We start from the raw sequence: 27334 nt of genomic DNA, 5'->3' as shown, positions 1-27334 counted from the left end.
TTGACTCTAGCTGAATCCATCATTCATAACTTACACACCAAGAAAGCACAATGCATGTTTTATGAGCCCAGTGATGAGTACCCTGCAAAATTTACTTACAGTACATAATAAAATGTTCAGCAAAGGCAGCAAAATAAGCAAGTACTAAAAAATGGCATTTCCTCCAGTAATAAAATAGATTCAAATGGTAGTACCAGTTTTATCTTCAGTTATATTAAAGAGGAACTTCACTGCAGGGCAGTGGTCAAACTTTAGGGTGAAATGAAGTCTCCCTTGGTGTTTATCATACATGCAAATTCTCAGATACATCCCAGAGATTCCAGCCCAGCAGGGAGCCCAGTATCACCTCTGAGCAGGTGATACTGTTGGAGTGGAGATGGGTGATACCAGCCACCTGAGAAACCCTACTGTAAAAGATGTAAAACTAATTTCATAATGAGTCTATAAACGTTTGTGTTAAAACAATGACTTAGTCCAAGCTGGTCCCAACTCACTATCTCTAAATCCCAGTTGAGGTTCAGGCTTGATGAGATACTATAGACTGAGAATTTAAAACACAGCTCTTTGTGCCTAGGTGTAGTAAATTAGTCATAGTCTTGAAAATAAGGGAATTTAGCTGGGCTCGGTGGCTCAGCCTGTAATCCCGTGCTTTGGGAAGCTGAGGTGAGGGGATTGCCTGAGCCCACGGGTTCGAGACCTGCCTGGGCAGGTGAGACCTCATCTCTACAATAAAATTAGCCGGATGTGGTAGCGCGCGCCTGTAGTTCCAGCTACTTGGAAGGCTGAGGCGGAAGGATCGCCGGAGTCCAGCAGGTCAAGGCTGCAGTGGCCAGGAGTGGCCATTGCACTCCAGTCTGGGCGACAGAGTGAGACTCCAACTCAAAAAAAAAGAAAACAAGGGAATTTATATCATAGCCTAATGGAAATCATGACCTTAGAAAAGAGAAAAAAATATTCTACTGAAATGCAAAGTAATTTTGAATAGAAGACGTGGGCTCATTAACCTAGAGCTGAAGATATTTTTTTGTGAATCAAAGAACCAATATGTAATACTGGCTCATTTCACTGTTCATTCAACAAATATTAACTGGAAAGTGTGTCTAGTAGTATTTTTTTAGGGTCCTGAAAAGCTGTTTCATTATTGGTGGAGTCAATGAATACTACAGACATTTAAAGTTCTCAAAGACCACTTGGATATATATTTGCATACAGGCTGTGCAGATCTGTCTCCAAATATAGACAAACTCTGGGACTCTTTCAGATGAAAACTGGTGGAGAGTTGTATAGCTATTACAGAATTAGGTTCATCTTGACCACAAATCTTGACACTTCTAGCAATAGCATGATGGGAGTTCTTTCCTGGACACAGTGACTTTCCTCTGACAATACAGGCCAGAAATACCATCAGTTCTCTATCTGGAGTCCGCTTGAACTTCAATAGATTGTAGCTCAGCAGGAGCTGATTCACATAAGCCTGCACTGTCCAATAAGCTGACCACACTTGGCTTTTGAACACTTGACATGTGGCTTGTCCAAATTGAGATATGCTGTAAGTGCAAAATAGACACTAAAATTTAAAGACTTAGTACAAAAGAAAAAATATTAAAAATATAGCTTTAGTAATTAAAAAATTACATATTGAAATAATATTTTGGATATATTATGTTAAATAGAGTATATGACCCAACTTAACTCACCTGTTTCTTTATACTTTTTAAATGTGGCTACTAGAAAATATAAAATTACATAGCTTGCATTATGTTTCTGTTGGATAACACAAATATAAAATAAAAAGAGCATGAGATTGGTGATCTACAGTGTGCAATCACCACTAATTTATATTCTAGAATAAGATATTTATTTCGGCCAAGACTTAAAATATCCTCTGAATAGCTACAGGAGAAAAGTAGCAGCATCTACATGATAAAAGAGCTATGTACCTCTTTTTCATCATTACTGTGTATGCTTGGTACCTCATAGCAACATGATAAATATTGAGTGAATGAATTAGCATTACTTCAGTACTGTGTACACCTAGAATCCCTCCAACTGTAGGGAACTTAGTTTGATGTGAATCTCTGTGTCTTCTTCTAATATTCATCAAATATTTGAACCAAAGTAGCAACATCTTAGAAGGAAAAGCTATATCTGGAAACACCCAATCTACCTAGATTTCCATAACAATTGTATGCATTTAAATTTAATCCTTGTCCACAAAAAATCTAAAAGTGGCTCCTAGAAGCTTATGTGTTTTTGAATTTAACTATTACCCAAGTCTTCCTTTAGGTAACAATACTTATCAAATCTTAGCACATATAGTATGTAACTTTCTGAGTGTCATTTTGGTTTCTGATTCAATGAGATTCAACAGACATATACTGATACAGCTTGGACATTTGTCCTCTCCAAGTATCATGCTGAGATGTGATTCCCCGTGTTGGAGGTGGGGTCTAGTAGGAGGTGGCTGGGTCATGGGGCAGATCCCTCATGAATGGCTTGGTGCCATTCTTGTGGTAATAAGTGAATTCTTGCTGTATGAATTCACAGCAGAACAGGTTGTTTAAAAGAGCCTGACACTACCACTTCCTTCCCTGGCTTCTGCTCTCGCCGTGTGACATGCCATCTCCCCTCACCTTCTGCCAGGAGTAAAAGCTTCCTGCGGTCTCACCAGAAGCCAACGCATACATAACTGTGAGCCAAGTAAACCTCTTTTCTTTATAAATTACCCAGCCTCACATATTCCTTTATGGCAAAGCAAAACAGACTATTACACAGATGGAGTGCTCTTGATATGTTAGCTCTGGCTTATTTACAGGAGATGAGTGAGACATTGTTTCTCTAACCCTATAAAAACTAGTATGTAAAATGTGAAAAATTAATATGACTATAAAATCATAAATCTGAGTTGACCTTTCCCATTGAATTGTCTTGGCACCTTTGTTGATAATCAATTGACTACATGTGTGGATCTATTTATGGCCTCTATTCTGCACCACTGATCCAGTTGTCAGTTCTCATACCACACTGTCTTGCTTACTACAATTATACAGGGGGGACTCAAAAAAACCAGGAATTTGTTTATAAAAAATTGTGTATATATTCTTACAAGTTTAAACTTCAGATACCTTCAAAGTACTTGTCGTTTGATGCATACACCTATCAAGATGCTTTTTCAACTGCTCAAAACAGTTGTGTTTTTTTTGTTTTTTTTTGAGTTGGAATCTCACTCTGTTGCCCAGGCTGGAGTGCAGTGGCACGCTCATGGCCACCACAGCCTCGACCTGCTGGGCTCAGGCGATCCTTCCGCCTCAGCCTTCCAAGTAGCTGGAGCCACAAGCACACACCATGACGCCCGGCTAATTTTTTGATTTATTGTAGAGACGAGGTCTCACCAAGTTGCCTAGGCTTGTTTGGAACCCCTGGATTCAGGCAATCCTCTCGCCTTGACCTCCCAAAGTGCTGGGATCACAGGCTTGAGCCACCGCACCTGGCCTCAAAACAGTTTTTGAACTTGTCCATTTAAGTCCTCTTAATGCTCCTGCCATTTTTTGTCTCACCTCTTCTCCATTGGCAAAACATTTCCTTTTGAGGACATTTTTTCATTCGAGGAAAGAAAAAAAAGTCATTCAGGGCAGGAACTGGTCAATAGGGAGGGTGGGGCACAGGAATCATGCCTTTTTGGGTCAAAAACTGCTGAACACTCAGTGAGTGTGGGCAGGTGAGCTCATAAATCACCCATCATGAAATGGGCAAAAGCGTTGGAAGAGTCTCCCCGCAAAATTCACTGAGGCCAAACGCAGCCTCTCACAACTATGCTAGCTGGTAACACTGATGTAGATGGGTTCTCAGAACACTTACCTAGTAGGGGAAGCCTGTTACTACAAGGGTTCTACCCTCCAAAAAATAAGTCCAGTTTTTTTGGAGTCCCTCCTTGTATAATGAATCTTAATATCAGGCAATGTATGTCTTCAAACTTTGGTCTTCTTTTTCAAATTGTTTTGGCTATCTTAGGTCCTTTGCATTTTAATATAAATTTAAGAATCAATTTGTCTATTTCAACAAAAAAAATTAGATATTTTGATTGGACTTCTGTTGAATCTATAAGTCAATCTGAGGATAAGTGATATCTTAACAATACTGAATCTTCTAATCCTTGAATATGACATAGCATGCTGTTTATAAAGATTTTCTTTAATTCATCTCAAGATCATTTTGTAATTTTTAGCATCTTGTACATCTAGAGTCAGTTTTGTCTAGGTATTTTCAACTTTTTATGCTATTGTATATAACACATTTTTTTTTTTTTTTTGAGTTGGAGTCTCACTCTGTTGCCCAGACTGGAGTGCAGTGGCCGCGCCCGGCCACTGCAGCCTCGACCTGCTGGGCTCCGGCGATCCTTCCGCCTCCGCCTTCCAAGTAGCCAGAATTACAGGCATGCGCTACCACGCCCGGCTGATTTTTTGATTTATTGTAGAGATGAGGTCTCGCTGCCCAGGCGGGTCTCGAACCCGTGAGCTCAGGCAATCCACTCACCTCAGCCTCCCAAAGGCACGGGATTACAGGCTGAGCCACCGAGCCCGGCTTATAACACATTTAAAAAAAATTTAGTTCCTAAATATTGGTTGCTGGAGTGCAAAAATATAATTGATTTTTTTGTATATTAACTAGTATCTAGAGACTTGGCTAATTTCTATGTTAGTTCTGGTAGTTGTATTTATTTCTTTGGTAGATTTCTTAAGATTTTCTTTCTATATACACAATAATGACATCTTTAGTGAAGTTTAACTTCTTCCTTTCCAATCTTTCCTGACCTTAATGTACTGATTAGAAATCCTACTACAATGTACAGAAAGCATTCTTGCGTTACTCTTGATCTTAGGCAAACTGTATTCAATATTTCATCAAGTATTATATGAGCTGTAGAGTTTGTACATATTTATTACACTCAAGAAGTTCTCTGTGTTTCCACTTGCTAAAAGTTTTCATTTTGTCAAATAATTTTCTTCTTGTTTTACCTATTGAGATGATTATATTGCTTTTCTCCTTCATTTTGTTAATTAATATATTATGCTGACTGGCCTTCAAATGTTAAACCAATGATGCATTCCTGAGGTTAACCACACTTGTTATTGCGTATTATCCTTTTTATATATTAATTACTTCATTTGTTAATATTTTGTTGAGGATTTTTGTTTATTTATTCATGAATAACATCGTTCTTGTAATGGCTTTGTCAGGTTTTGATAAGAATTATGCTGGCTTCATAAAAGAAGTTGAGAACTATTCCCTTCTTTCTACATTATGAAACTGTTTAAGATTGCTTACATGTTCATTTAAGATCCTTAAATGTTCATTAGAATTCACCAATGAAGTCAATTGGGCTTGGAAATTTTAATTATGAGTTTATTTTCTAGGTATAGAGTATTCAGATTTTCTATTTATTCTTGTATATGGTTTGGTGAGTTGTGCTTTTTAAATAATTTATCCATTTTATTTAAGTTGTTAGATTTATTATGATAAAGTTGCTTATAATATCCTGTTGTTAGCCTTTAAAGAAATGAAGAGTCAGAATCAATTTTATTCCTAATACTGGAAATTGGTGTATTATATTTTAATTATAATTGACCAATGGATTATTTAGAAGGCTGATTAATTTCTAAGTTTCTGGAGATTTTCTGGTTATTTTATTGTTATTGTTAATTCAATTTTATTGTGGTTAGACATCATACCCTAAATTAGAGTTCAATATTTAAAAAATTTTTCAAGTTTATATTTTATAAATTATAAAATATTTTAAATTTATTTTATGATCCAACAACTTATTTATTTTGGTGAAAATGTCATGTGCTTTTGAAGTTGTTGGGTGTCATGTCCTATAAATGTTAATTGTATCAAGTTGGTTGATAGTATTGTTCAAATCTTTTAGGTCTAGTGTATTTTTAATGTACTTATTCTATCAGTTACTAAGAAAGTGATATCAAAATCTATAACTATTGCAAATTTGTCTCCTTCTCTATTGCTGCTTCATGGTTAGAAACCATTGGTGCATAGAAATTTAGAATTGTAAATTCTTTTTGGTGTATTAATCTATATATTACTATAAAATGACCCTCAATATCTTTGGTAATATTTTTTATAGTAAAATTTTCTTTGATGTTAATATAGTCAAATCAACTTTATTATACTTACTGTTTGGACAGGATATCTTTACTATCTTTCAACTTTTGGCTATCTCTCTTTTTATATTTAAAGTGCATCTCTTAGAATAATCAGCATATAGTTGGGTCTTTTTATCCAGTCTGCCAATCTCTGTTTTTTAAGTAGAATTTGTAGTCCATTTATATTTAGTACAATTATTGGACTATACTTACCATTGTGAGTTACATCTTATTAATTTTTTAAAAATTCGTATTTAAGAAGTTGTTCTAAGGATTACAAGATTGTGTCATTAACTTATCATGATGTCCTTTGAGTCAATACTGTACTGCTTCATATATAATGTAAGAACCATACAATAGTATGATTCTACTTACCCACTTCTGTCAACTGTACACTTATGCTCAGATATATTACTTCTACAATTTGTAAACCCCACAATACATGGTTATTTTGCTTTAAATAATCAATTGTCTTGTAAGCAAATTAAGAAAAGAAAAAAACATTCCTTTTATCCATATATTTACAATTTTCAGTGTTCTTAATTTCTTCTGGCAAGTTCAGATTTTAATCTGCTATCATTTACTTTCTGTGTGAAGAATAACTAGCTTGCTTTCTGGTGTACCTCTGCTAGTGATGAATTCTTTCAACTGTTATCTGAAAATATTTTTGTTTTACTTTCATTTTTGGAGGAAATTTTCTCTAGATATGAAGTTCTATATTGGCAATTCCCCACCTCCCTCACTTTATGGATTTCATTTTATTGTCTTCTGGTGTACATTGTTTCTGCTGAGAGGTCAACCTTCCTTCTTATTGTTGTTCTCCTGTTTGCAATGTGTCTTTTTTTTTGTCTCCACTGGCTGCTTTTAAGAGTTTTCTCCTCTTTTCTGACTTTCAGTAGTTTGACTATGGTGTAATTTTCTATAATTTGTCCTCCTTGGATATTGCTGAGCTTCTTGGATATGCAGATCATTGTTTTCATCAAATTTGGAAAAACTGTGTCCATTCTTTCTTCATAGATTCCTCATGCCCCACCCCTTCATTTTCTCTTTGTTTTTCTTCTGAGACTTCAATTACTCATATGTGAGATACTGTGTGTTAAGTCACTGAGGTTCTGACTTTGGCTGTTTTATTCTTTTAATTTTTTTCTCTTTGTTCTTCAGTCTGGATAGTTTCTTTTGACCTGTCTTCATGCTTACTGATCGTTTCTTCTCCATTGTGCAAACTGCTGTTAAGCATGTCTGATGACTTTTTAGTTCTATGGTTTCCATTCCTTTCTTTTTTGATCTTCTGAAATTCTTCTTCTCTTCATCTGTTTATCCAACTTTTTTCTGTAAAATTCTTAACATACTTGTAATCACTAACCCTTGCTTGCTAATTCCAGCTTTTGGGTTGTCAATAGGTCTGTTCCTAACGACTAACTAACCTTTCTCTTCACGATAGCTAACATTTTCCTGCTTCTTCCCATGTCTAGTAATTTTTTAAATTGGATACTGAACATTGCAGATGATGCACTGAGGAACTCTAAATCTTTTAATTTTCTTCCCAAGAGTTTTCACTTTTGTTCTAACTGGTCATTAAGGTACCAGCGATCACTCTGCACTCCCTTCTCCTTTTTTGTGCTTTGAAGATACATGTTAGAAATCTAAAAAAATAAAATAAAATAACAAGCTAGGGGGTGGAAAGGAGTTAAAGGGAGAATGGTCTATTCCTTAAAATACCTTCATTGGATTCCCCTGCCTTTGCCTCTCTTCCTAAGCTTGCCCTCCATCAAGTCTGCTGACTCTAAATCCCCAGCCTCCCCTGTTTCTGCTAGGCAGTCCTCCTCCCTGCCAAGGCTCCCTCCTTTTGGTCTAAGCTGCAGCATTCCATACTCTGATTCATCTGTCAAGTTTCTTCCATCTACCTTCCCTCTTACAGAAATTGGTGCCTTCTTGTTTTCATTTTCTCCATTAGTGTGGGTTTCTACATTTAAACATTCCTTTATTATAACCTAATTTATACCTTTCTTTTCTTGAAAAGTTCTTGATACACTTTGTCAAATTATTTGTCAATCAAGTTGTGCCTATTTACACTCCAATGTGTGCAATTGTTGTCATATTTAACTCTGACTAACACTAGAAACATTCAACTTTGTAGTTACTAAATCTTGTTATTAACTTATATACTTTACTTGTCCTTGATTTGATTTATTTTACACAATTAATGAATTGTGCTGTTTGTTTTTGTTAACAACACCAAAGAAAACAAACATTCTTTTGGGGAGAAATATATGGACTTGGATTAAAAATTTTTTAGAACATATGTACAGTCATGCAAGTATTCAAATTTAAAAATTTTTGAAAACCCTTTTATTTTTCTCTTTAGTTTTTACTTTTTAGTGAAAGTATGATGTAGTGTTAAGCAGGCTAAAGAAAGTATGCATATAATTCAAATTTAACTTTAAGTAATGTATTAAATATAGAGTAGTTCTAAAATAATTATTTTAACCTATTGAGTTAAGGTGGCTTCATGGTCTCCTATACACATGCAGTTTCAGGAAAGCAGATCACCTGGTCACGATTAAATTAGGTTTTATAAAGTAGTTCTATTTGGAAAAAAAAATTGATAAAGAAGCAAAGCATAACTTTGTTGTTATAAAATGATGTTTAAAATTCCTAATGGTCTGCGCTACTTAAAGCATGGTATCATTCTCTTAAAGGTACTTAAGTGAACATGATAGCGTTTTGCCTGATAATAATATAATTGGTAGTTCTTTGGTAACTGATCTTGGCATTCTTAAATATTTATAAATGAGGAGATGCAAATGGAAATTAAATTTCTTAAAAAAGTATCATCTCCCTACTAATCAGTTTTATAAATAAAAACGATGAGATTAGAACAATCTTTCTGGACAATAATATATTAAGGACCTTAAAAAAATAGTCATACCCCCTTGAACCCAGTAATTCCACTTCTAGGAACATATGCTAAGGAAATAATCACAATTGTTCATAGAAATTTATATATAAGAGATTCTCATCACAGTATTGTTTATAAAATCAAGCAAATGGAAACAAGCCACAGGGCCAATAGTTTGTGAAGAATTAAAACAAATATGACACGTTTATAAAAATACAATGCAGCCATTTAAATCATGCTTTTAAATACCATTTAATGATATGAAGTAATGCTTACAATATCATGTTAAGTAAAAAGCAGAATTCAAAAGTGCATATGCTGCATAACATGATCTTAAAAAAATCTATATATGTGTGCATTAAAAAGATTCTGAAATGAAATTTAACTGTGATTGTTTCATGGAGGTAGAATTGTTTTATTTTTTTCTCAAACTTTTTTTCCCAATTAGTATAGTCTTTTAAAATCCAGAAACACAAAGTCCATAGTTATCTTTAAAAAACAACATAGCAACTTTAAAAAAAAATCAATTAACCTGCACTTGTTCATGTATTTTATTACTAATAATTCAGTAGAGACCATGAGAGAGAATTGAGTGCCTACTTTTGTTCTAGGCATCAGAAACACAAAGTGGGTCAAAGAGAGATATGGTCTCTGTCTTTACAGAACTCATAGTTTAACAGGAAGATGTGTAAATCAAGCCACCACACAAATGAAAAACTGCAACTAGTAATTGGTGTCATGAAAGAAAAGTACGTTGTGTCCTGAAATCTGTGGCATATTTAATCTGGGGATATCAAGAAAGAATTCCCCAAGGGAGTAACACCCAAGTGAAGATCTGAATGATCTCATCTGAAATAACTAGTTGAAGAGGGCAGGGAAGTACATTCCAGGCAGGGACTGCATTGCAGGGAGAGGAAGCACTGTATGCCTGTTACCAAGCTGCATTGTCTCTTGGTTCCAAATCTACTCTTCTTTGTCCTATATATGATACTGGACCTGGACCCTGTAGATAATTCTCTTTTGCCAGTTAACAGAACGTTAGCTTTGTCATCAGATGGCAGTAATGTGACCCTGTAAGGCCATAAGGACAGGAATACATTTCTCTTTCGGGGTCTGAACCTCTATTATTATCATTATTATTGTTATTATTATTATTAGCATCATCATCATTATGATTGTTCATCCCAGGAGCCCAGCAGCCATGCAGAGGAGCTCCAACTATGCCCTTGCCATGTCTGGACACGTTATAGTCCTCGTTTACCCCTTTTAGTATGTAATCACCTCCCACTGTTTTAGTTAACAGTTCTTTATATTACATTTCTTCCATTCAAACACCAGTAGTGTTTCAATCTCCTGACTTGACCTTGACTGATATTCACAGCCAATAGGAAGGGCTGAGTGGAGACCAGTATGGCTAGAGGAGAGACAGCAAGAAGGAGGAGCAGGCCACACAATGAGACTGGAGTGGGACCCGGGAGATGGACTTTGCTGGGCCTGTAGACCAGGGTAAGACTTTTGGTCTTTATCGTAAAAGGTCAGATTTGTGTTTTAAAAAGATTACAGGGTAAAGAGTGATTTAGAGAAGAACAGAGAAAGTGCGAGGAGATTAATGAGTGGACTTCTGTAGCAATGCAGGCAAATAAGGATGGTGCTCTGGGTGGTATCAGGACAGTGAGCTGAGTCAGTGCCACTCACTGAATTACACAGAAGGTGGATAGGGAAAAAGGAAATTTATTCGGAAAGTAGATCAAAGAGAGGGTGGATCCACTTCTCCAGGAGTGGAGAAGGGGCTGGCTTGATGCTTAAGAAACATTGGCCTTGAATGTTCAGGGCTGGAGGCTTATAAGGCTTTCCTTTAGGGAGACAAGCAAGCATTTCTGGGTGAGATAACAAGTAGAGCTGGCTCCAAGGTGATGGTCTGTTTTCTCATATCTCTGACAACTGATTAGATTAAGGTGGGCAGTAATGGGTGATCAATCACACAGATAAGGATGGCTGAGCCAGTAGCTGAAAGACAAATTCTTAGGACAAAGGTGATAACCTAAGAAGGATGGGCCAGTAACTGAAAGACAAATTATTGGGAGATGTTACTGTTAGTGTCTTATGACTAAGTAGAATGAAGCCCACCTGAGGGCCAGAAAACTGGTTGTTCTTCTAGTTGATGAGTATTGCTGTGTGTGCAGCAGTGACCTAAGTTTACTAAGTGTGACCAGAGAAACTCTACTCTGGGCTCTGTCCCTTCAGGTGGGAAGGTAGATATAGAGACAGTGAGAGATTCAAGGATTCTAGGAAATGAAAATCAACAGGACATGGTGGTGAGTTGGAAAAGGGGGTGAGAGAGAGGGAGACGTCACAACTGATGCTTATATTTCTGACTTACCCAATTTGATAGATGGTGGCACTAGGGTTAGAAACACTAACAGAGAGCCAAGACTGGTCGGGAGATCATGAGTTTGCTTTGAACATATTATTAACACGCTTTGAAATGTCAAAGTGAAAATGTCAAACAAGTTGGGAGTTCAGAATGTAGCCTAAACTAGGATGATGAGTTTGTGAACGAGCCATCTTACCTAATGAAAGTTAGGGTATGGTTGAAATGATCAGAGGAGAGAGTCTAGCTTTATTTGGCGAAAGAGTTGGGACCAACCAATCCTTAACGAGCTTCAACAAGGCAGGTAAAGAATGACCCTCAGAGGAAACAGAGATGAAGCATAAAGACAGAGGGGGACATCCAATGAGAAGAGTGACATGTCACAGAAACCAAAGGGAAAAGACAGGGTGGCTAAGGAGAGCATGGTCAACAATGTTGCATACTGCTGAAAGGAAAAGTTCAATTGAGGATGAAAATATGTCTGCTAGATTCAACAACATGGAGGCTGTTGGTAGTGTTAGTGGGAGCAATGTCGTGAGGCATTATCCAGACAAAGACTATTTCCACCTATACCTGGCTTCTTTCTGCTCCCACCTTCAGGGAGCAGTTTCTGGCCAAGCCTGGTCTCTGAAGGATATGCATATTCCCAGGAATGAGTCATGGGATGCAAGTGACCAGGCAAAGCTGAACACAGTGTAGTCACTCACACTTAATCAATGTAATTGTAAATACTATATAGGAATGATTAATTTGATGCTTTGATTATAAAAATGCTTGCTATACTGCCCTGAGGTGTGGATTCTTCACTGACCTGCCGCCATCAGTGCTTCCCATAAGTTTTAATAAATTCATGTCTCTCCCTGCTGGCCCTCTGGGTGACTTCTTTGGAATAGGCAAACATTACACACAAGCCCTCTCAGATTTGGGGATACCATGTTACATATGTCTTTGGAGAGATAGGGTTGTAAGCCATAACACGTGGTAAGTGGGAGGGAGGTGACAATGGAGAAAGTGAGTAAAGGTAACCCTTTGGAAATGCTACAAAATAATGGTGTAGTGAGGAGGCCTCAGGAAAACTCTTCACATTATGATTACTGTCTACTTTGATCTGAAAGTTTAATCATTCTTCTATCTCCAATTAACAGGATAATTGACAATGTTTCACAGGAACCGATAATTTTGGAACAGAGACCAAAACAGATAGGCTTATGCAGCAAACATCATTCCAGTTCTGACTTTGCATAATTCAAATGCAGATAGACTTTGTTATTTCATTCAAGTGCTACAAACCCTGATCAGGTCAGAAGGTATAAAGCTGGTGACTTTCTGTCTAGAATAAAAATCTTTTCATTTTGTTTACGCTGCCTTTACAAGATCTCACATGTCATTAATACCTTCCCAGGTTTATTCATATTAAAAGGTAATAGATAATAAAGTCAATGGACTAGGCTGGCAATGACACAAGGTAGGCCTGTTAACTTGATTTGTTCCACTGTCTTATTTCCCTGAAAAACAGGTTTAATTCTCCTTGCATTTTAATAGAGCCATTTAAATCTTTGTTCAAGAATCTTAAAAAAAATTTTTGAAAGTCTTTTGATCTTCCTAAGGGTGCATTCCATTTAATTAAGCCTATTTGTAACTGAAATCACCATAACAAGGCATGGGTGGGAAGTTATAAGGTCTCAGCTATTCAGAAGTGAGTCGCTTTGTGTTTTTGCTATACAGTTGCAGCAGGAGACGTTTTCAAGTGCGAAAGAGAAGGGAGAGACGGGTCTGGGTTTCACTCTGCCCAGGTGACAGAAAAATACCTGAGGGGTTTAACATTTCCTGCACCCTCATGAGAATACATCCTGTGTCTATCTCTGTCTTCTGCTTTATCGGTACACAGAGAAAGGAATCAGGATGCTAAGTCATTGGACGTGTCATCTAAGGTTCCCCCAATAGTTCCTGTACGGTTCAGATACAGCGCTACTTGCAGCTGAGGTTAAGACTGAGCAACACATAACTATAAATGAGCATTAACACCAAGTATTTAGATACTAAAATAATAATTAAAGAGGAGTGAGAATAGTAATTATGTGCTTTAAAATATAAACTTTAAAAATGCATGCTCCTATTACAGTACTTAAACATCAGCCATATATACATTAATAAAGTATATCTTTAATTTTCTTTTCTTTCTGTTTTTTTGTTTGTTTGGGTTGTTTTGTTTTCTTCTGAGTTGGAGTCTCACTCTGTCACCCAGGCTGGAGTGCGGTGGCATGCTCACAGCCAACCCAGCATAGACCTGCTGGGCTCAGGCAACCCTTCCACCTCAGCCTTCCAAGTAGCTGGAACTACAGGTGCGTGCTACCATGCCCGGCTAATTTTTTTATTTTATTGTAGAGCGAATTCTCACCAAGTTGCCTAGGCTGGTCTTGAACTCCTGGACTCAGACAATTTTCTCGCCTCGGACCTTCAAAGTGCTGGGATTACAGGCTTGAGCCACTGCACCTGGCCTGGTTTTTTTTTTTTTGAATTGGGGTCTCACCCTGTCCCCCAGGCTGTAGTGCAGTGGCTCACACACTCACCGCAGCCTCAACCTCCTGGGTTCAGGCTATTCTTCCACCTCAGCCGCCCAAGTAGCTAGGACTACAGGCACGGCCATCATGCCCAGCATGTTTTAAAATTGTTTTTGTAGAGACAAGGTTTTGCTATGTTGCCCAGGCTGAGCTAAGTGTTTAATAAAAGTTTAAATAAAGCAGTGACTGTTCAGACCACCATTACCTGGCATAAGAGAACATGCTTAAAGCATCTGGACCTCAGTTTAAATGTCTCCTCCTCAGACGTTTGTGTTAGGGGCACGGTAGGGCCTTATTGGATGTAGCTGCACACACACTTTCTAGTTTCCTCTCTCCAGACTGCTTTTCTAACATTCATTATCATCTGTAATTAGCTCAGTCACTTGGTTGTATTTATTTGGTGAAAAACCTAGACGAGCTCCAGCAATCTAACAGGTAGATAAAGAAGGACCCTCTAAAGAAACAGAGACAAAACAATAAAGACAGAGGGGGAAATCAAATCAGAAGAGTGTCATGTCACTTATTATCTATGTCATCTCTCCAGAGAGGGAAAACATTGTTAGTTTTGTTCCCTTCCTGTGGAAGAATTCCTGGCACATGTTAGATGCTCAAAAATATTTACTCAATGGATAAATAAATGATATGAGGGTTTACTCTGTACCAGATGCTGTGCGAATCACTCTGTCTCTCATTCACTGCTCACTATATCTTGTAAAGTGGAGGTGTAGCTTTTATTTTGCAAGCGAGGAAATTGAGACAGAGAGTAGTTCACGCGGCTAGGGTCACACACCTAGTAAGTGACGCCGCCAAGATCTGAATCCAAACTTGTCTACTGCCAAAGACCCACTTCTTAGCTATGATGTTATATTGCTTCCATTTGAGAGCTGGCACTGCTGAAATCCTAGAATATACACATTTGGCTTTACTATTCAAGTTCTAAGGAAGCTGCTTTCTTCTTGTTGATCTCTTCTAATCCTCTGGTCCAATATAGGGCTTAGAGAAGCAGGGGAGATAATCTCAAGGTCAGGGCCAATAGCAACATGAAAAAAACCTGTTTGGAAACCCTGTGGGAAGCCTCAGACCATAAAAATCCTATGAAATGGTGGTGGGGTGTTTTGTTGTTGCCTTATAGAAAACACAGATGAGGGATGAGCAATAAATATTCTAAAATAACAGGACCATTTCTCTCACCTCTGGCCCACTAGGCTTTGAGGATGAAAGAACAGCTCTGTGTCCTTGTCACACAGGAACACAGACCCTGCCATCATAAAGGTAAAGTGACAGGGCTGTTCCTGCTCTGTGAGGCGGACTGTAAGGTCCACCTCGGGAGGGTGGGCACACGCGGCAGGGAGCCATCTGTCTGACACAGGGAACAGGGAACAGGGAACAGAAGACATGGCTTCCCAGGATGCTTTACAAGATGAGGGAATTCAGAGAATGACTGGCTGCCGGAGTCAGCAGGAAGGGAGGATGAAAGAGGACACCCCGCCCCAAAGTTCATCTCCAGGAGGTTGCTGGTAGCTATCTTGCCCTTTTCCTCTTCCATGGGAATGGTGTCCAGTGGGTGAAAGACAATAAAAGAATCTGAATTTCATTCTGGTCTACAAGGAGACAAGAAAATGCTGTACACCTTGTAACATGAGCCTCAGAAAACACAGAGCAGGAGGAACATTTGGGAAAACTGAACCCTAAGGTGATAATGTGAGATGGAGTCTTAGGAAAAAAGAAATACTATCATTGGCACTACTTTTGGTAAAAATACATCTGGATCTACTCATTTTCTGACTTTGTGCATGAACCTTGGTGGATTTTGATTGGATTATGCAAAGATCCAATTTGAGCTGTTAATAAAAATTCTGAAATACAGAAAAAACTACGCTCAGGCTTAAGACATACTCCTCAGCTTCTAAGTTATCTGCTGACACACAGCATTGTCCCACTTGACGGTGCTATATTTACAGCCTGAAACGAGGATGCTTCTGGTGGTTATTTTTCACGTAGGAAGTTACACTAACACCCCTGAACCACCTGCATCTATCTTAGAGCTAATTTCTCCCCCACCAGAACATAAATCTGTATAAGACTTTTAAAAAAGAGAGCTCCTGAATGCCAAGGTGTTATGAAAAGATAAAGCATGCATCACACGTGTTCACAGCCTCCTGCCCAGCAGGGCATCAGGGCAGGCTTTGTTGAGCCAGTTTCATTATTGGAGAGCTTGATAAATGCTCCTCTCCTGGTAGCCTGGAGATTTCTTTTAGGCTCATACTGTGAACCCACTCAAGTGCAGAATATTGTTACATGGCTTTGTTGTTATTACTTTTTCTAATTTTTCAATTATACATTTTTTAGGAGTTAGGGAGCCCATGTTTTAGTAGTAACTCTGTAGGGCACTAACTCTGTAGGCTTTTGCAAGCTACAGAGAGCTAAGAGGGTCATCTCAGTTTCTCAACCTAAGAGCTTTGGTTTCACTGGGTGTAAAGTGAGAGGACAGGATTAAAGAATCACTCTCATCCTTTTTAGTGCTAAGGTTCTACTCAAAATGGGTAGAGTGTCCAAGGTCTACCACTCATCTGTGAAGTGTCTATCAGAGCTCTCAGAATTTTGAATAGGTCGACTAAGCATTTAAAGCCATTTGGGAGTTTTGGCCTCACCTTCCTCATGAACCTTCATAATCTTTGGGAAGGAAAACCTAACTATAGTAGTACTCCCTTATTCATGGTTTCAACCACAGTTCTAAAATAGTAAATGAAAAATCTCAGAAATAAACAGTTCATAAGTCTTAATCTTGTGGTTTTTTGAATAGTGTGATAAAATCTCGTGCTATCTCACTCTGTCCCACCCAGGATGTGAATCATCCCTTTGTCTAGAGTATCCACACTGTATACCACGCCTGCCTGTCAGTCACTTAGTGGCCATCTCGGTTACCAGGTCAAGGTCACAGCATCTTATCCCACAGCCATTTTGTCATCCCACACCATCACAATAAGAAGGATGAATACAGGACAATAGGGTATTTTGAGAGAGAATGAGAAAGAAAGAGAGGGGGGGCAAGAGACCACATTCACATAACTTTTATTATAATATATTGTTATAATTATTCTATTTATTATTGATTATTATAATCTCTTACTGTGCCAAATTTATAAATCAAACTTCATCATAGGTATGTATGCATAAGAAAACATAGTGTACGCAGTTTCAGACATCCACTGGGGTCTCAGAACATATCCCTTGAAGACAAGGGGGAACTACTGTAGTTACAAACTCATTTTAAAATGTATGATCTTAACAAGTGGACTGCTAATGAAGTTCATGGTCAATAAGGAGGATTCCCATCCTTTTGAAAAAACATCTACTAACCTTCCATTATCATCATTTATTCTTTAACAGAAAGATTTACAGTAAGTACAAGGATATGTAATGAATCAGTGAGATTAACAAATAATACTGATATACCTCAATGCCTTCATGCTAAACTTACAAAACATAAGGGATACTGGGAAGGATTTTTGGGCAATAAAGAATTCTTCACAGAAAGTTTCATGAGAGGGTTTACAAAAGCCCCCTTGTGCAGGAAACTCCCCTGGGAAGTACTTTACTTTCTAGGCAGTGCTCCATGGGGAAGGGAAGTACTAGTACATGGTATTTGCTCTAATGTCATATACTTGATAGAGTTACTGAAGTTGTTTTAGGAAGAAGTTATAAATTATAAGTAAATTAAAACATATACACACTAGGATTTTAGTCTATGATTGATGTCAAAATAGCAACTTGAGTAATTAGATTTTGAAAGTAATTCATGTGAAAGCAATAACTAGTAAAGTTGGGAATGTGCCACTTGATTATTTAATTTCTTTCTCTTGCTCTGACTGTAAATCAAAACATTCTAAAAATTGTAGGCATAGTGAAAATTAAATTTAAAAACTCCTGGAGAATTCAGATTTAAAACAAAATAGGTTATTTTTGCTGTTATTGTTTGGTTTTAGGAAACCATCATATAGTAAATAAGGATGATCTGAATTACAGCAGTATTAATGGAATTGTTAGGAATGTGTTTCTGGAAGAAAACTGGTGCTTTGTGAGCAATTTAAGAACTTATTAATGTGTTACAGAATGTGTGAGTTACTTAATGCCTCCTCTCTGTAAGCCTGACTTGATACATGTCATCATGCAATTTTTTGGGCACAACAAAGAAGTGTCCTGTGTCTGAATTTCTCATGTTCTCCTGGACATTCACGACTGTTAAAAAATAATGACAATTATATGAGCCTAGACCACTTTGCCATGGATTTGCAGGATTTAATTGGATTTCTAGGATTCAATCATAGTATCTATTAAGGGAAGATGGTCCTTTATGGTGTCTAGAACTTGACTAAGAGTTTTTCACTATGAGGCAAATTACATGGCCAACCACACCAGCAGCCATGGTATTGGAATGGACACCGTCACCCTCGATCCATCTGCATCCAGAGCAGTGGCATCCACCATGATTTCATGTACACATATAGATATATTTATCAAGCTCTTACTTCACATGTCCAATATAAAGAGACCATGTCTACAACCATCAGCTGACTGTTTCATTACTGTCTCATTTCTAACTACAAAGGGATTCATTATAAGTGGGCAGATGCCTGTCTCTTTAGTTATTCCTGAATTTCTTATATTTTTTTACTTTAATCAAAACTCTGATTCTAGGTAGGTTATAGTATGTATAAATTTTATTTTAGGATTTGTCATAAATATGGGACACTGGGTCAAGAGTATTAAGAACCAGTGATCTAGTAGATTCCAGTACAGTTTTCTTATTTCTCAGAAAGAAATAGGACCCTAGAGAAGAAATAACGCACCCAAGGTCAAAAAGTCGATTAAGAAGAGCCTTTTGTAGATTAATTAAGGTACAGCTGTAGCACAAATAACTAACATTTTATATTCCAACACCCTGGAAGATTATTTTCTGTTGCATTACATAAAAAACACTGGTAGTCAAAATCATCTGATTTATCTTTCTAAGGGAAAACATTTAATAACATTTCCTGTTGTCACCAATTATCTCTCCCTAATCCCAGTTGAATTTCAGCAAGGATATCTACATAGAGTATCTCTTTAAACTAGGATTTCCATTTAAAAAAAAAAAAACCTCTGACAATGTGGGGCTGGATTGAGCAATTACTCTTTGGCCCTGTGACATCTCCCTTCACCTCGATCCTGGCTTCAGGAATACTGAATTCGTGACCACTGCGGAAGAACAGTCTTCCATTTCCAACAATATTAACGGTAGCAACGACTGCCCCACGAGTTCCCTGCACGTTCTTTTTTTCTATGCCTTCCTAAGCAACTTTATTCCTGCATTACTGACCTGTGACCCCAGGAAGGGCCTTTGAAGGTTCCTCAAGGATCGAGATCTTTTTCTCACGAGGAATCACGGCTAGTTTCTCACTGGTGGAATCAGTGGATGAGCAATCCTTCTCACAGCCGTTCATGTGGCCGTTCTGTGTCTGTGTCTGTGGAGGTGGTGGCTGCAGAGACCCTGCTTCAGGCCTCTCTGCCTTGTCTTTAGCATCTTTGTTGCCTTGATGCTGCTTGGACTTGCTTCTTTTTCTTTTATTGTTCTAGAAGGAGCAACAAATGAGAAAATAATATCATTCAGCTCAGACTTTTGAAACAGAAGGTGAATCTGAGAGGTCCAAATAAGATACATTCTCTTTCTTGGCTCCTGGTTCTTCTAATAGAATGGGTGAAAGACATCTACATCTTTATTAACTCCCCAATTCATTTAAATAGCTTCTTTCTTACAATAGTTTACATAAACGTTTACCTCATAAACACAGTAAACAAAAGAACTCCAATAAAAGGAATAAAATAACAAGGAAAGGCTTAAATAGCTTACACATTATTTGAGCAACCTGAGGCTCTACATAGATGAATGATAGCAGCACAGTCAAATCTTGTGATAACTGTCCTGAAATAACTTGAATTCAGCTATGCCATTGGGGAACAGCTCTTACTTCTTCTTCTTCTTCTTCTTCTTCTTTTTTTGAGTTGGAGTCCCATTCCATCGCCCAGGCTGGAGTGCAGTGGCACACTCATGGCCACCCCAGCGTCGACCTGCTGGACTCTGGTGATCTTTCCGCCTCAGCCTCCCAGGTAGCTGGAACTATAGGTGCATACTACCATGCCCGGCTAATTTTTTATTTATTGTAGAAACGTGGTCTTGCCAAGTTGCCTGAGCTGGTCTCAAACCCACTGGCTCAGACAATCCACTTGCCTCGGCCTCCCAAAGTGCTGGAATTACAGGCTGAGTCACCGAGCCCTGCTGTGCTCTTACTTCTTTTTTTTTTTTGAGTGGGAGTCTCACTCTGTCGCCCAGACTGGAGTGCAGTGGCCGCTCCCGGCCACCGCAACCTCGACCTGCTGGGCTCCGGCAATCCTTCCACCTCAGCCTTTCGAATAGCTGGAATTACAGGCATGGGCTACCACACCCGGCTGATTTTTTGATTGATTGTAGAGATGAGGTCTCGCCAAGTTGCCCAGGCGGGTCTCGAACCCGCGGGCTCAGGTAATCCACTCACCTCGGCCTCCCCAAAGGCACGGGATTACAGGCTGAGCCACCGAGCCCGGCTGCTCTTACTTCTTAAAGTGGTGATGGGGCTGGGGAGGCAAGGAGGACACGGAGGCTCCCATCATCTGGGGAGGAGAAAAGGTTAAGGGAAGGACTGGTAGGGAAAAGGCAGGACTCCTTGCAAAATGAGGACGTAGAAGATAAGTCCTTAAGTCCAGGTTGGGTCTCTGAAATAGACACCACCCAACAAGGAAATTCCTGGACTTGCTGCCACTGTCTAGGAAGTCTCAGGTGGCCACAGGGTCCATCATCGTCCTCATGAATAGTTAAGCTGGGGCTGACACTACTATAAGGCAATGCCAAGCTGATCTGAGTTTACCTGTTTTGGGATTGGGGGGCTGAACCCCTGGTTGCTTGCTGAACAGCATTACAGCTTCATTTTAATTACTCTGAAATAACACAATCCTGTATTTTATACAAGTGAAACTTTTTAGACCCCAAAATCACAGGGGTCCAAAGTGCAAGGTTTGACTATATTTCTCCTACAATGTCCTGATGGTGAACATATAATAATATAAAGGAAATCGAGAAGATATTGTTCTTACTAATGTTGTCTGTTTTACTTGATGTTGGTTTTGTACTCAGTTGACATTCAGTGAGTGATATGAACAATTAGTATGGTACAAGCCCAGCCAATCAGGACAGATGCCTGACCCATCAGGATGATCCTGTCCCACCTCTTGAATTCATGCGTACTAGACGGACATCAGCCTGGCTTTATTCTTCAACACATTTCAACAAGAAATAAAAAGAAACTGTCTCCCCTTCTTAGTTCTCCTTCCTACTCCATTTCTTTTCCTTTGAAACCACAATCATGCCCCAGTGAGTGCTCCTCTAGGTGATATATGTGTGCCCAAAGGTGAAGGAGAGGCCAGTGGCACTTAATCCTTCCAAACACTCCCAGTGGCTTCTGATTTTCAAACTCCATGTCCGCTGGGCTGGGAAGACCATCTTCCTTCTGAACCTCCAAGAGGGAAACTTGTGAGGAACTGGGGCTGCAGCTGCTGTCTGCTCTTTTTTTCATACCAGAGAAACTTAATACCCAAACTACACACTTGGAATTTTTCTCTGTGAGTACGAATACTGCCTTTCAATCATCTTCATGTCTCATAGAAACCCTAGAAGCTATGATTAAAGATAAACAGAGAATGTTAAAGATGGTGGCATATGAAAATTTTTAAAAATCTCATAATTCTTCCTGTTCTACATAAAATGAGGAGGAGACAGAGGGAGAAAGGATGATTCCAGTAATTTCAGTAATCTTGGAATTTCATGAAAGCAATACTGCGTTTCTGTTTGCTCAGAACCTGTTTCTAAGCCTGTGATCTTCTCTCATGGAGAAGGGTAGACTAGTGCGCTATATCCTGGGAAAACCAAACACAGGCCTTGCTGCGTCACAGTGGGTCAGGTGGGACAGTGGCTTTGAAAAGAGTGTCAGGCTTCTGCTAGTATGTGCATAAACACACCTCACACATGCCCAGAAGTCCCAGACTCTTTGTGACTAGACAAGAAAGCAATACATTTGAAAGGGACAGAGTGGCATCTCCTTCTCTCTCTATTCTAGGAGAGCATGGCCGTGCTCAGGAAGACCCCTTGCTGTGGTTCCAAGGCATTTTCTTTTCCTCTTTCATTAAAGATCTGTCTTAGAATTCAGCCAAAACAGAGTCTTGGAGCAGCCTTGGATAGATTCTTTCAGGTGGAAAAACACGTGAAAAATATATTTGGAGCTTTTCAAGTATCTTTAAGACACTCCTTAATTTTTTTTCTTTGTGCTACAGGATATGTTCAGACAAGTCAATGTTTTGAATCCTTTGAATTTTCCAGTGGGGCTTCCCTTAATACTTAAAAAGGAAAACAACTCTGGGACTTCTTAAGCCCATGTGGTAGTTAAAAACATTGAACAGAAAATAAAGGCATTAGTAGTGTGAGTAGCTGTAATTTAAGAGAGTTGTGAATTTGAAAGCTTTCTGGGTGTGTATATTAACATATTTGAAAGATGCATACAATTGGCAGCCTTGTTACAATGATAACCATGAAGGCTTTGACTGAAGATGTTACTAATTTAAAATCAATATCAATCTTACCTTCTTTTTTCCTGTCATATTCCATTCTTTTAGAACTTGAATTGCACTGCCTGGATAAAGACAAAGAATCTTTAACAAATATTCACATAATAAAACACCACACAAAATTCATCTCTGTCTTTTTGTCTTGGTAGCAATTTTTTTTTCTTTTTCATTTGTTTTGATATATCCTATCTTAATAAAAATGCCAGTTTCATTTTTTTTATTTCCCAGATTTTCATTTAATTCACTGAATGATCTTGGTTTTATCAAAATATTAAGCCCTACACTACATGAGGCTTACTTTTTCTCCATCATTGTATTGTCTTAGGGAAGATGAAATATATCTTGAGAATTTTCTGGTAGCTTTGTTGCCATAGGTAGAATTAAAATTGTTCTGTTTGATATATGAATACAAATACCTACAATCTTCTGAACGAAACATGAGATTCTGAATATTATTAACCATGTGAGTCATAGCTTTTGGTCTGGCCATTCCTTCTTTTCTCCCCTCCTCATATGTTCACATTTGGCTGGGGAATGAGGAAGACAGATATGATGGTGTTAATTTCCCTTTAGTCACTGTGGACAAGAATGGGATGCAGTCTTCACAAGGCTTCCACCTTGAAACCAAAGAAGTTCATTAAAAAGAAGTTCTGTTCATCCCGTTCACATACATATAGGGAACTGCACAGACTCAGAGGAAAAAGACTAGCCTGGTCAAATTATAAAACATCTTTCAAAGAAATGTTTTATCACTGGTCAGCTACAATCAATGTTTTCACATAGAATAACAAAGTTAATTAATTCATTCCAGCTGTGCTGGAGTTAATAACTTCAATAACAAGTTGTTGGTAATGAGTACATCAGTTGACTTTAAAGAAACAGGTACAGTACTTCTAAAAGAGGGTATTTCTTTTAAATGCACTGTTTTAACAATTTCAAGCATTCTCATACAATTTTATTATACCAATAGCTCCTTACAAGGAGTGTGTTGGCTAAACAAAGATAAACTTCAGGCTGGTCTTTATAATAAATTTCAAATTAGTAGGGTCCCAATTATTGAGTCTACTGGCATAGTTAGATAAGCAGAAGACCATATGGTTTTGACTAATGTTTAGACAGGCTAATTATTCCTATCTATTTAAAGTTTCCAATTCAGTGCTCTTCTTAGACTTGTTTGAGTTGCATACACTTGAAATAATAAGACTGTACCTAAAAGTAAGCTATAATTCAGACTTTTTAAGTACTGGCTGGTGTTTTTTCTTTTCCCAGAGAATTAATGCTTCCCAGTATTTTCCTTTTGATGAACTTTAGAAAATCACTTTCATTAGGTTTCATGGTAAGTCTGGGTTAATAATAATTCAAGTAGTTCTTACTTATGGCTAAACTTCAGTTTTCTAAATAAAATCAAATTTTAAAATATGTTTAAAACCATTCATTTTAATCAGAAGAAGGTGATAAGTGGCTTACTGCTTTTACAATTGCAATATTTAGTTAGTCCTCTAACTTTTATATTTTGTTATAAGTTCTATTTGTAATTTGGACAATAGCTTTAGAGAGTACTTCTGAAAAAGAAATACCCCTATGTACAGAGGATTTTGAAACTGCTATTAAATTTTAATTATACTGAAACTGCTTGGAGTTTTTTTAGCCATTGAAACTGCTTGGAGTTTTTTCAGCCACATATACCTCATAAATGACTCGTGACAAATATTTTTGACTCCCAGTGGTTTTTAACCAAGTTTTTCCTAGGAGGCTTCTCTGCAATCAATGAGTTTTATTAATGGTATCTCAGCACTGACAAGGTGAAAATTTCACGAAGGACAAGAAAGGTGCTCTATTTAAACACAAGCAGATCTGATGACAGTCCATCAGTTACTGTGCATCTGTGCATCTCATCAAGGGCACTCTGCAGTAAAAACTCCCATGGTGGGGAACGTGGGGGCCACCCTCCAAGTAGAGGGAGAGAGGAATGCGGATAATAACCTTTTCCCTTTCATAAAGCTTTTTTCCACACAAGTGCTGTTGGCAAGTGAACCCCGGAAAGACAGTTTATCTGAACCAGAATGTGCATATTTCCAAAAAATTTCTGAGCCAAATTGCACCTGATGCTGAAAAGTCGAAATTAATATTCCATTCTTTACAATTTGTTTCTTAAGACTAAAGATTCTGTATCTGTTAGTATATGAAGCAGGGAAACACAGCGAGGAAAGTTATGCACCGTGGATTTGCTTACAGGTCAATTTTGAATGATAATCATTTGCTAATTCAGTTAGGACCCTGAAGCTTGACTGTTGATCCCAGAATGTGAGCATGTAGCTTGGTTCCAAGATCTTGCCCTGAAATGCAGTTATACTCGTAGAAACTCAAGGAGGTTACTCTTTTCCTAGGAAAATAAGTAATCACACTGTCCTTGACAAATAAACTGTAAATAGGATACAACTAAGAGATGTGTTAGCATGTCTTCCCTGACCTTGTTTGTCAGATTATGTTCAGCTAGTCCTTATTTACGAAATAGAAACTAATACCAGAGCAGAAGACATGTGATAACTAAAGACAGGTAAGAGAGCTTTGCTCAAAACTGGAGCTTGTTTAATTTGACTAGGAGAGGAGAATTTTCCCTTAATTTACAGGAAATCTAAAGCATTAAGTTGTAAATTTATAAGATAAACATATTCCTGAGACTTTAGATTCGATTACATCCCTGGCTATGGACTATTTAAACAACAATTTCTTTTTAAGAAAGCAAAAAGGTTATAGAGGTATAAACTGATATTCTGATTCATTAGAAGATCTAAAAATTATAAACTAAGGATATTAAAGAATAAACTGGTCCTATTAGAATACATAAGCATCAAGTTAAAGCACTACAGTCACACAGTCAAGTAGAATTATGTGGGGTGAAGAGGTAAGAAAGCTTTGCAGGTCAGGAATTAAGGACACTGTCCTCATTCACAAGGACATCATCAAATAAAGGTTGTGTTTAATAACAAACTGAAATGACTGGCAGAAATCAGTTAAGTTATAATCAGTATCCTTTGAAAACCAGCTACAGTCATTTATTTCTTAAATGAGGGAAAAACAATTTCCAAATTCTGCTCTTATTGACTATGAATATTTTTGTGAACTAAAGTATTAGTAACTAATTGACATTCTGTTCATTTAGGAACAAACTTATGGGGTATATGGAAAATTTACTTCTAACATCTTCCACTCCAGGGGACATGTATACCCACCATCCACAAAGGCTTGTACGGCTTTATCCACATTAAAATCAAACTGTTGTAGCACCAGGACTATTTCATTATTGCTTTTGTTGGGAACGACTGATCTAACTGCATAGATCTGCAAAGGAAAAGATAAGAAATAGAAAGGTAAGCACTGTAAATATTTTTCATATACGAATCACCAACTGGATAGAATTATAGTAGAAGGACCTTGAAAAGCCAATGGATCTGTCTTCTTGTCATCAGGCATACTCAAGGCCTTTCAGACCAGTGAAGAGTCATCCTGGTAATCACCTTGACATCCATTTTATTTGTGTACACGTTTTCGCAAAGATCTCCTTAGGGGGGGAAGGAGCAAGTGTGAAAATCAACTCTGGTTTGCAATCCACCCTCCCCCAAGACTACAGATGCGTACGAGATATGTTTTCAGTGAGGACACAGAATCTTGTTCTGTCTCAGGCCTCCTTCCCACTGGCTCAAGGGGTATCTTTAGAAAATGTACAGAAATAGCCTCTTGCCTCAGCTTCTCTCTCTGCACAGTGAAAACAGTCATCTCAAGGGTCATGGAAGTGTGCATCCCCATCGATGCTCGTAAAGACATGAAAATGTGGGCCACTGTATTTTTAAAGTGTTAACCTTAGCCATAATACAAAAGTTTCCAAACACACTTCTGAAAATCAAACATTTACAGTAGTAAAAGTAAATACATGTGCTGAGGATCTTAGTAGGCTAAAGCTTGTATTCAATGTTTAATGACCTATATGCATTTCTAAGTCAAATTTAGCATATATTCTTTCTCCTTGCCTGTTGGAATTAATTGACCTTTTTCTCACAGTACTTGCCATTGCTACAGGATGCTCCATCGATTTTAGTAAAACCTGGCTCATCCAGTTTTCCATAAAAGGGATTACTGTAGCTGCTGCTGACCAATACTGGAGTACTGCAGGTGTAAAGGTAAGTGATCATGAAAGCATTGTACAACCATCGCATATTCTTATCAGTGCTTAAATGATGCCTAGTGAGTCTCAGAATTAAATGCAGTTTAGCATAATTGGATTCATGGAATATGGATTCTATGGGCATGATATGTGTCAGGTGATGTTATCAACCAGAATGTTTAATTGAACAGTATAAGCCTTTTTCTTGACGTTAGAAAGTGAACAGCCTACTCCATATAGATCTGTATATAAGTGCATTTAGGTTGTAACGAGAACATAGTATAAGCTATGGGTATGTGACTTGTTGAAGTGCTGACACTATGGATCAGGAAGGAAGCTGCTTTTGAATCTTGACATTTAAAAATGCCAAACATTTGGGTTTTACTGAGGACTCTGATACAATACACTGACTGTTTTCTGCTCTTGCATTTTATGGTTCTTAGTCTTTCTAGGAGCCATTAAAAAATTAACTTCCTCAAATCTAAGCTATTT

The 27334-nt window shown here is 37.9% G+C and overlaps 1 protein-coding gene across 5 annotated transcripts in view; it reads right to left on the bottom strand.

The window, feature by feature from the left end:
• The window catches only part of SPATS2L (spermatogenesis associated serine rich 2 like), a 180372-nt gene that overhangs the window by 39985 nt on the left and 113053 nt on the right, over positions 1–27334 (bottom strand). For 4 of the 5 annotated variants that reach the window (XM_021718477.1, XM_008069797.2, XM_008069799.2 and 1 more), the window contains 3 exons: positions 25914–26022; positions 22696–22745; positions 19349–19601 (listed from right to left, as the gene is read on the bottom strand). In XM_021718477.1, coding sequence (XP_021574152.1) covers positions 19349–19601; positions 22696–22745; positions 25914–26022 — 412 coding nt within the window. Of the gene's footprint in view, positions 1–19348; positions 19602–22695; positions 22746–25913; positions 26023–26114; positions 26178–27334 lie in introns of those variants that run through there. The other variant, XM_008069798.2, reaches the window with a different exon arrangement.

This window comes from Carlito syrichta, unplaced genomic scaffold, assembly GCF_000164805.1.
Source record: "Carlito syrichta isolate Samal-C Ts95f unplaced genomic scaffold, Tarsius_syrichta-2.0.1 Scaffold312209, whole genome shotgun sequence".
Classification (NCBI taxonomy): domain Eukaryota; kingdom Metazoa; phylum Chordata; class Mammalia; order Primates; family Tarsiidae; genus Carlito; species Carlito syrichta.
The sequence above is the reverse complement of the archived record's forward strand: the minus strand, read 5'-3'. Positions and strand labels throughout refer to the sequence as shown.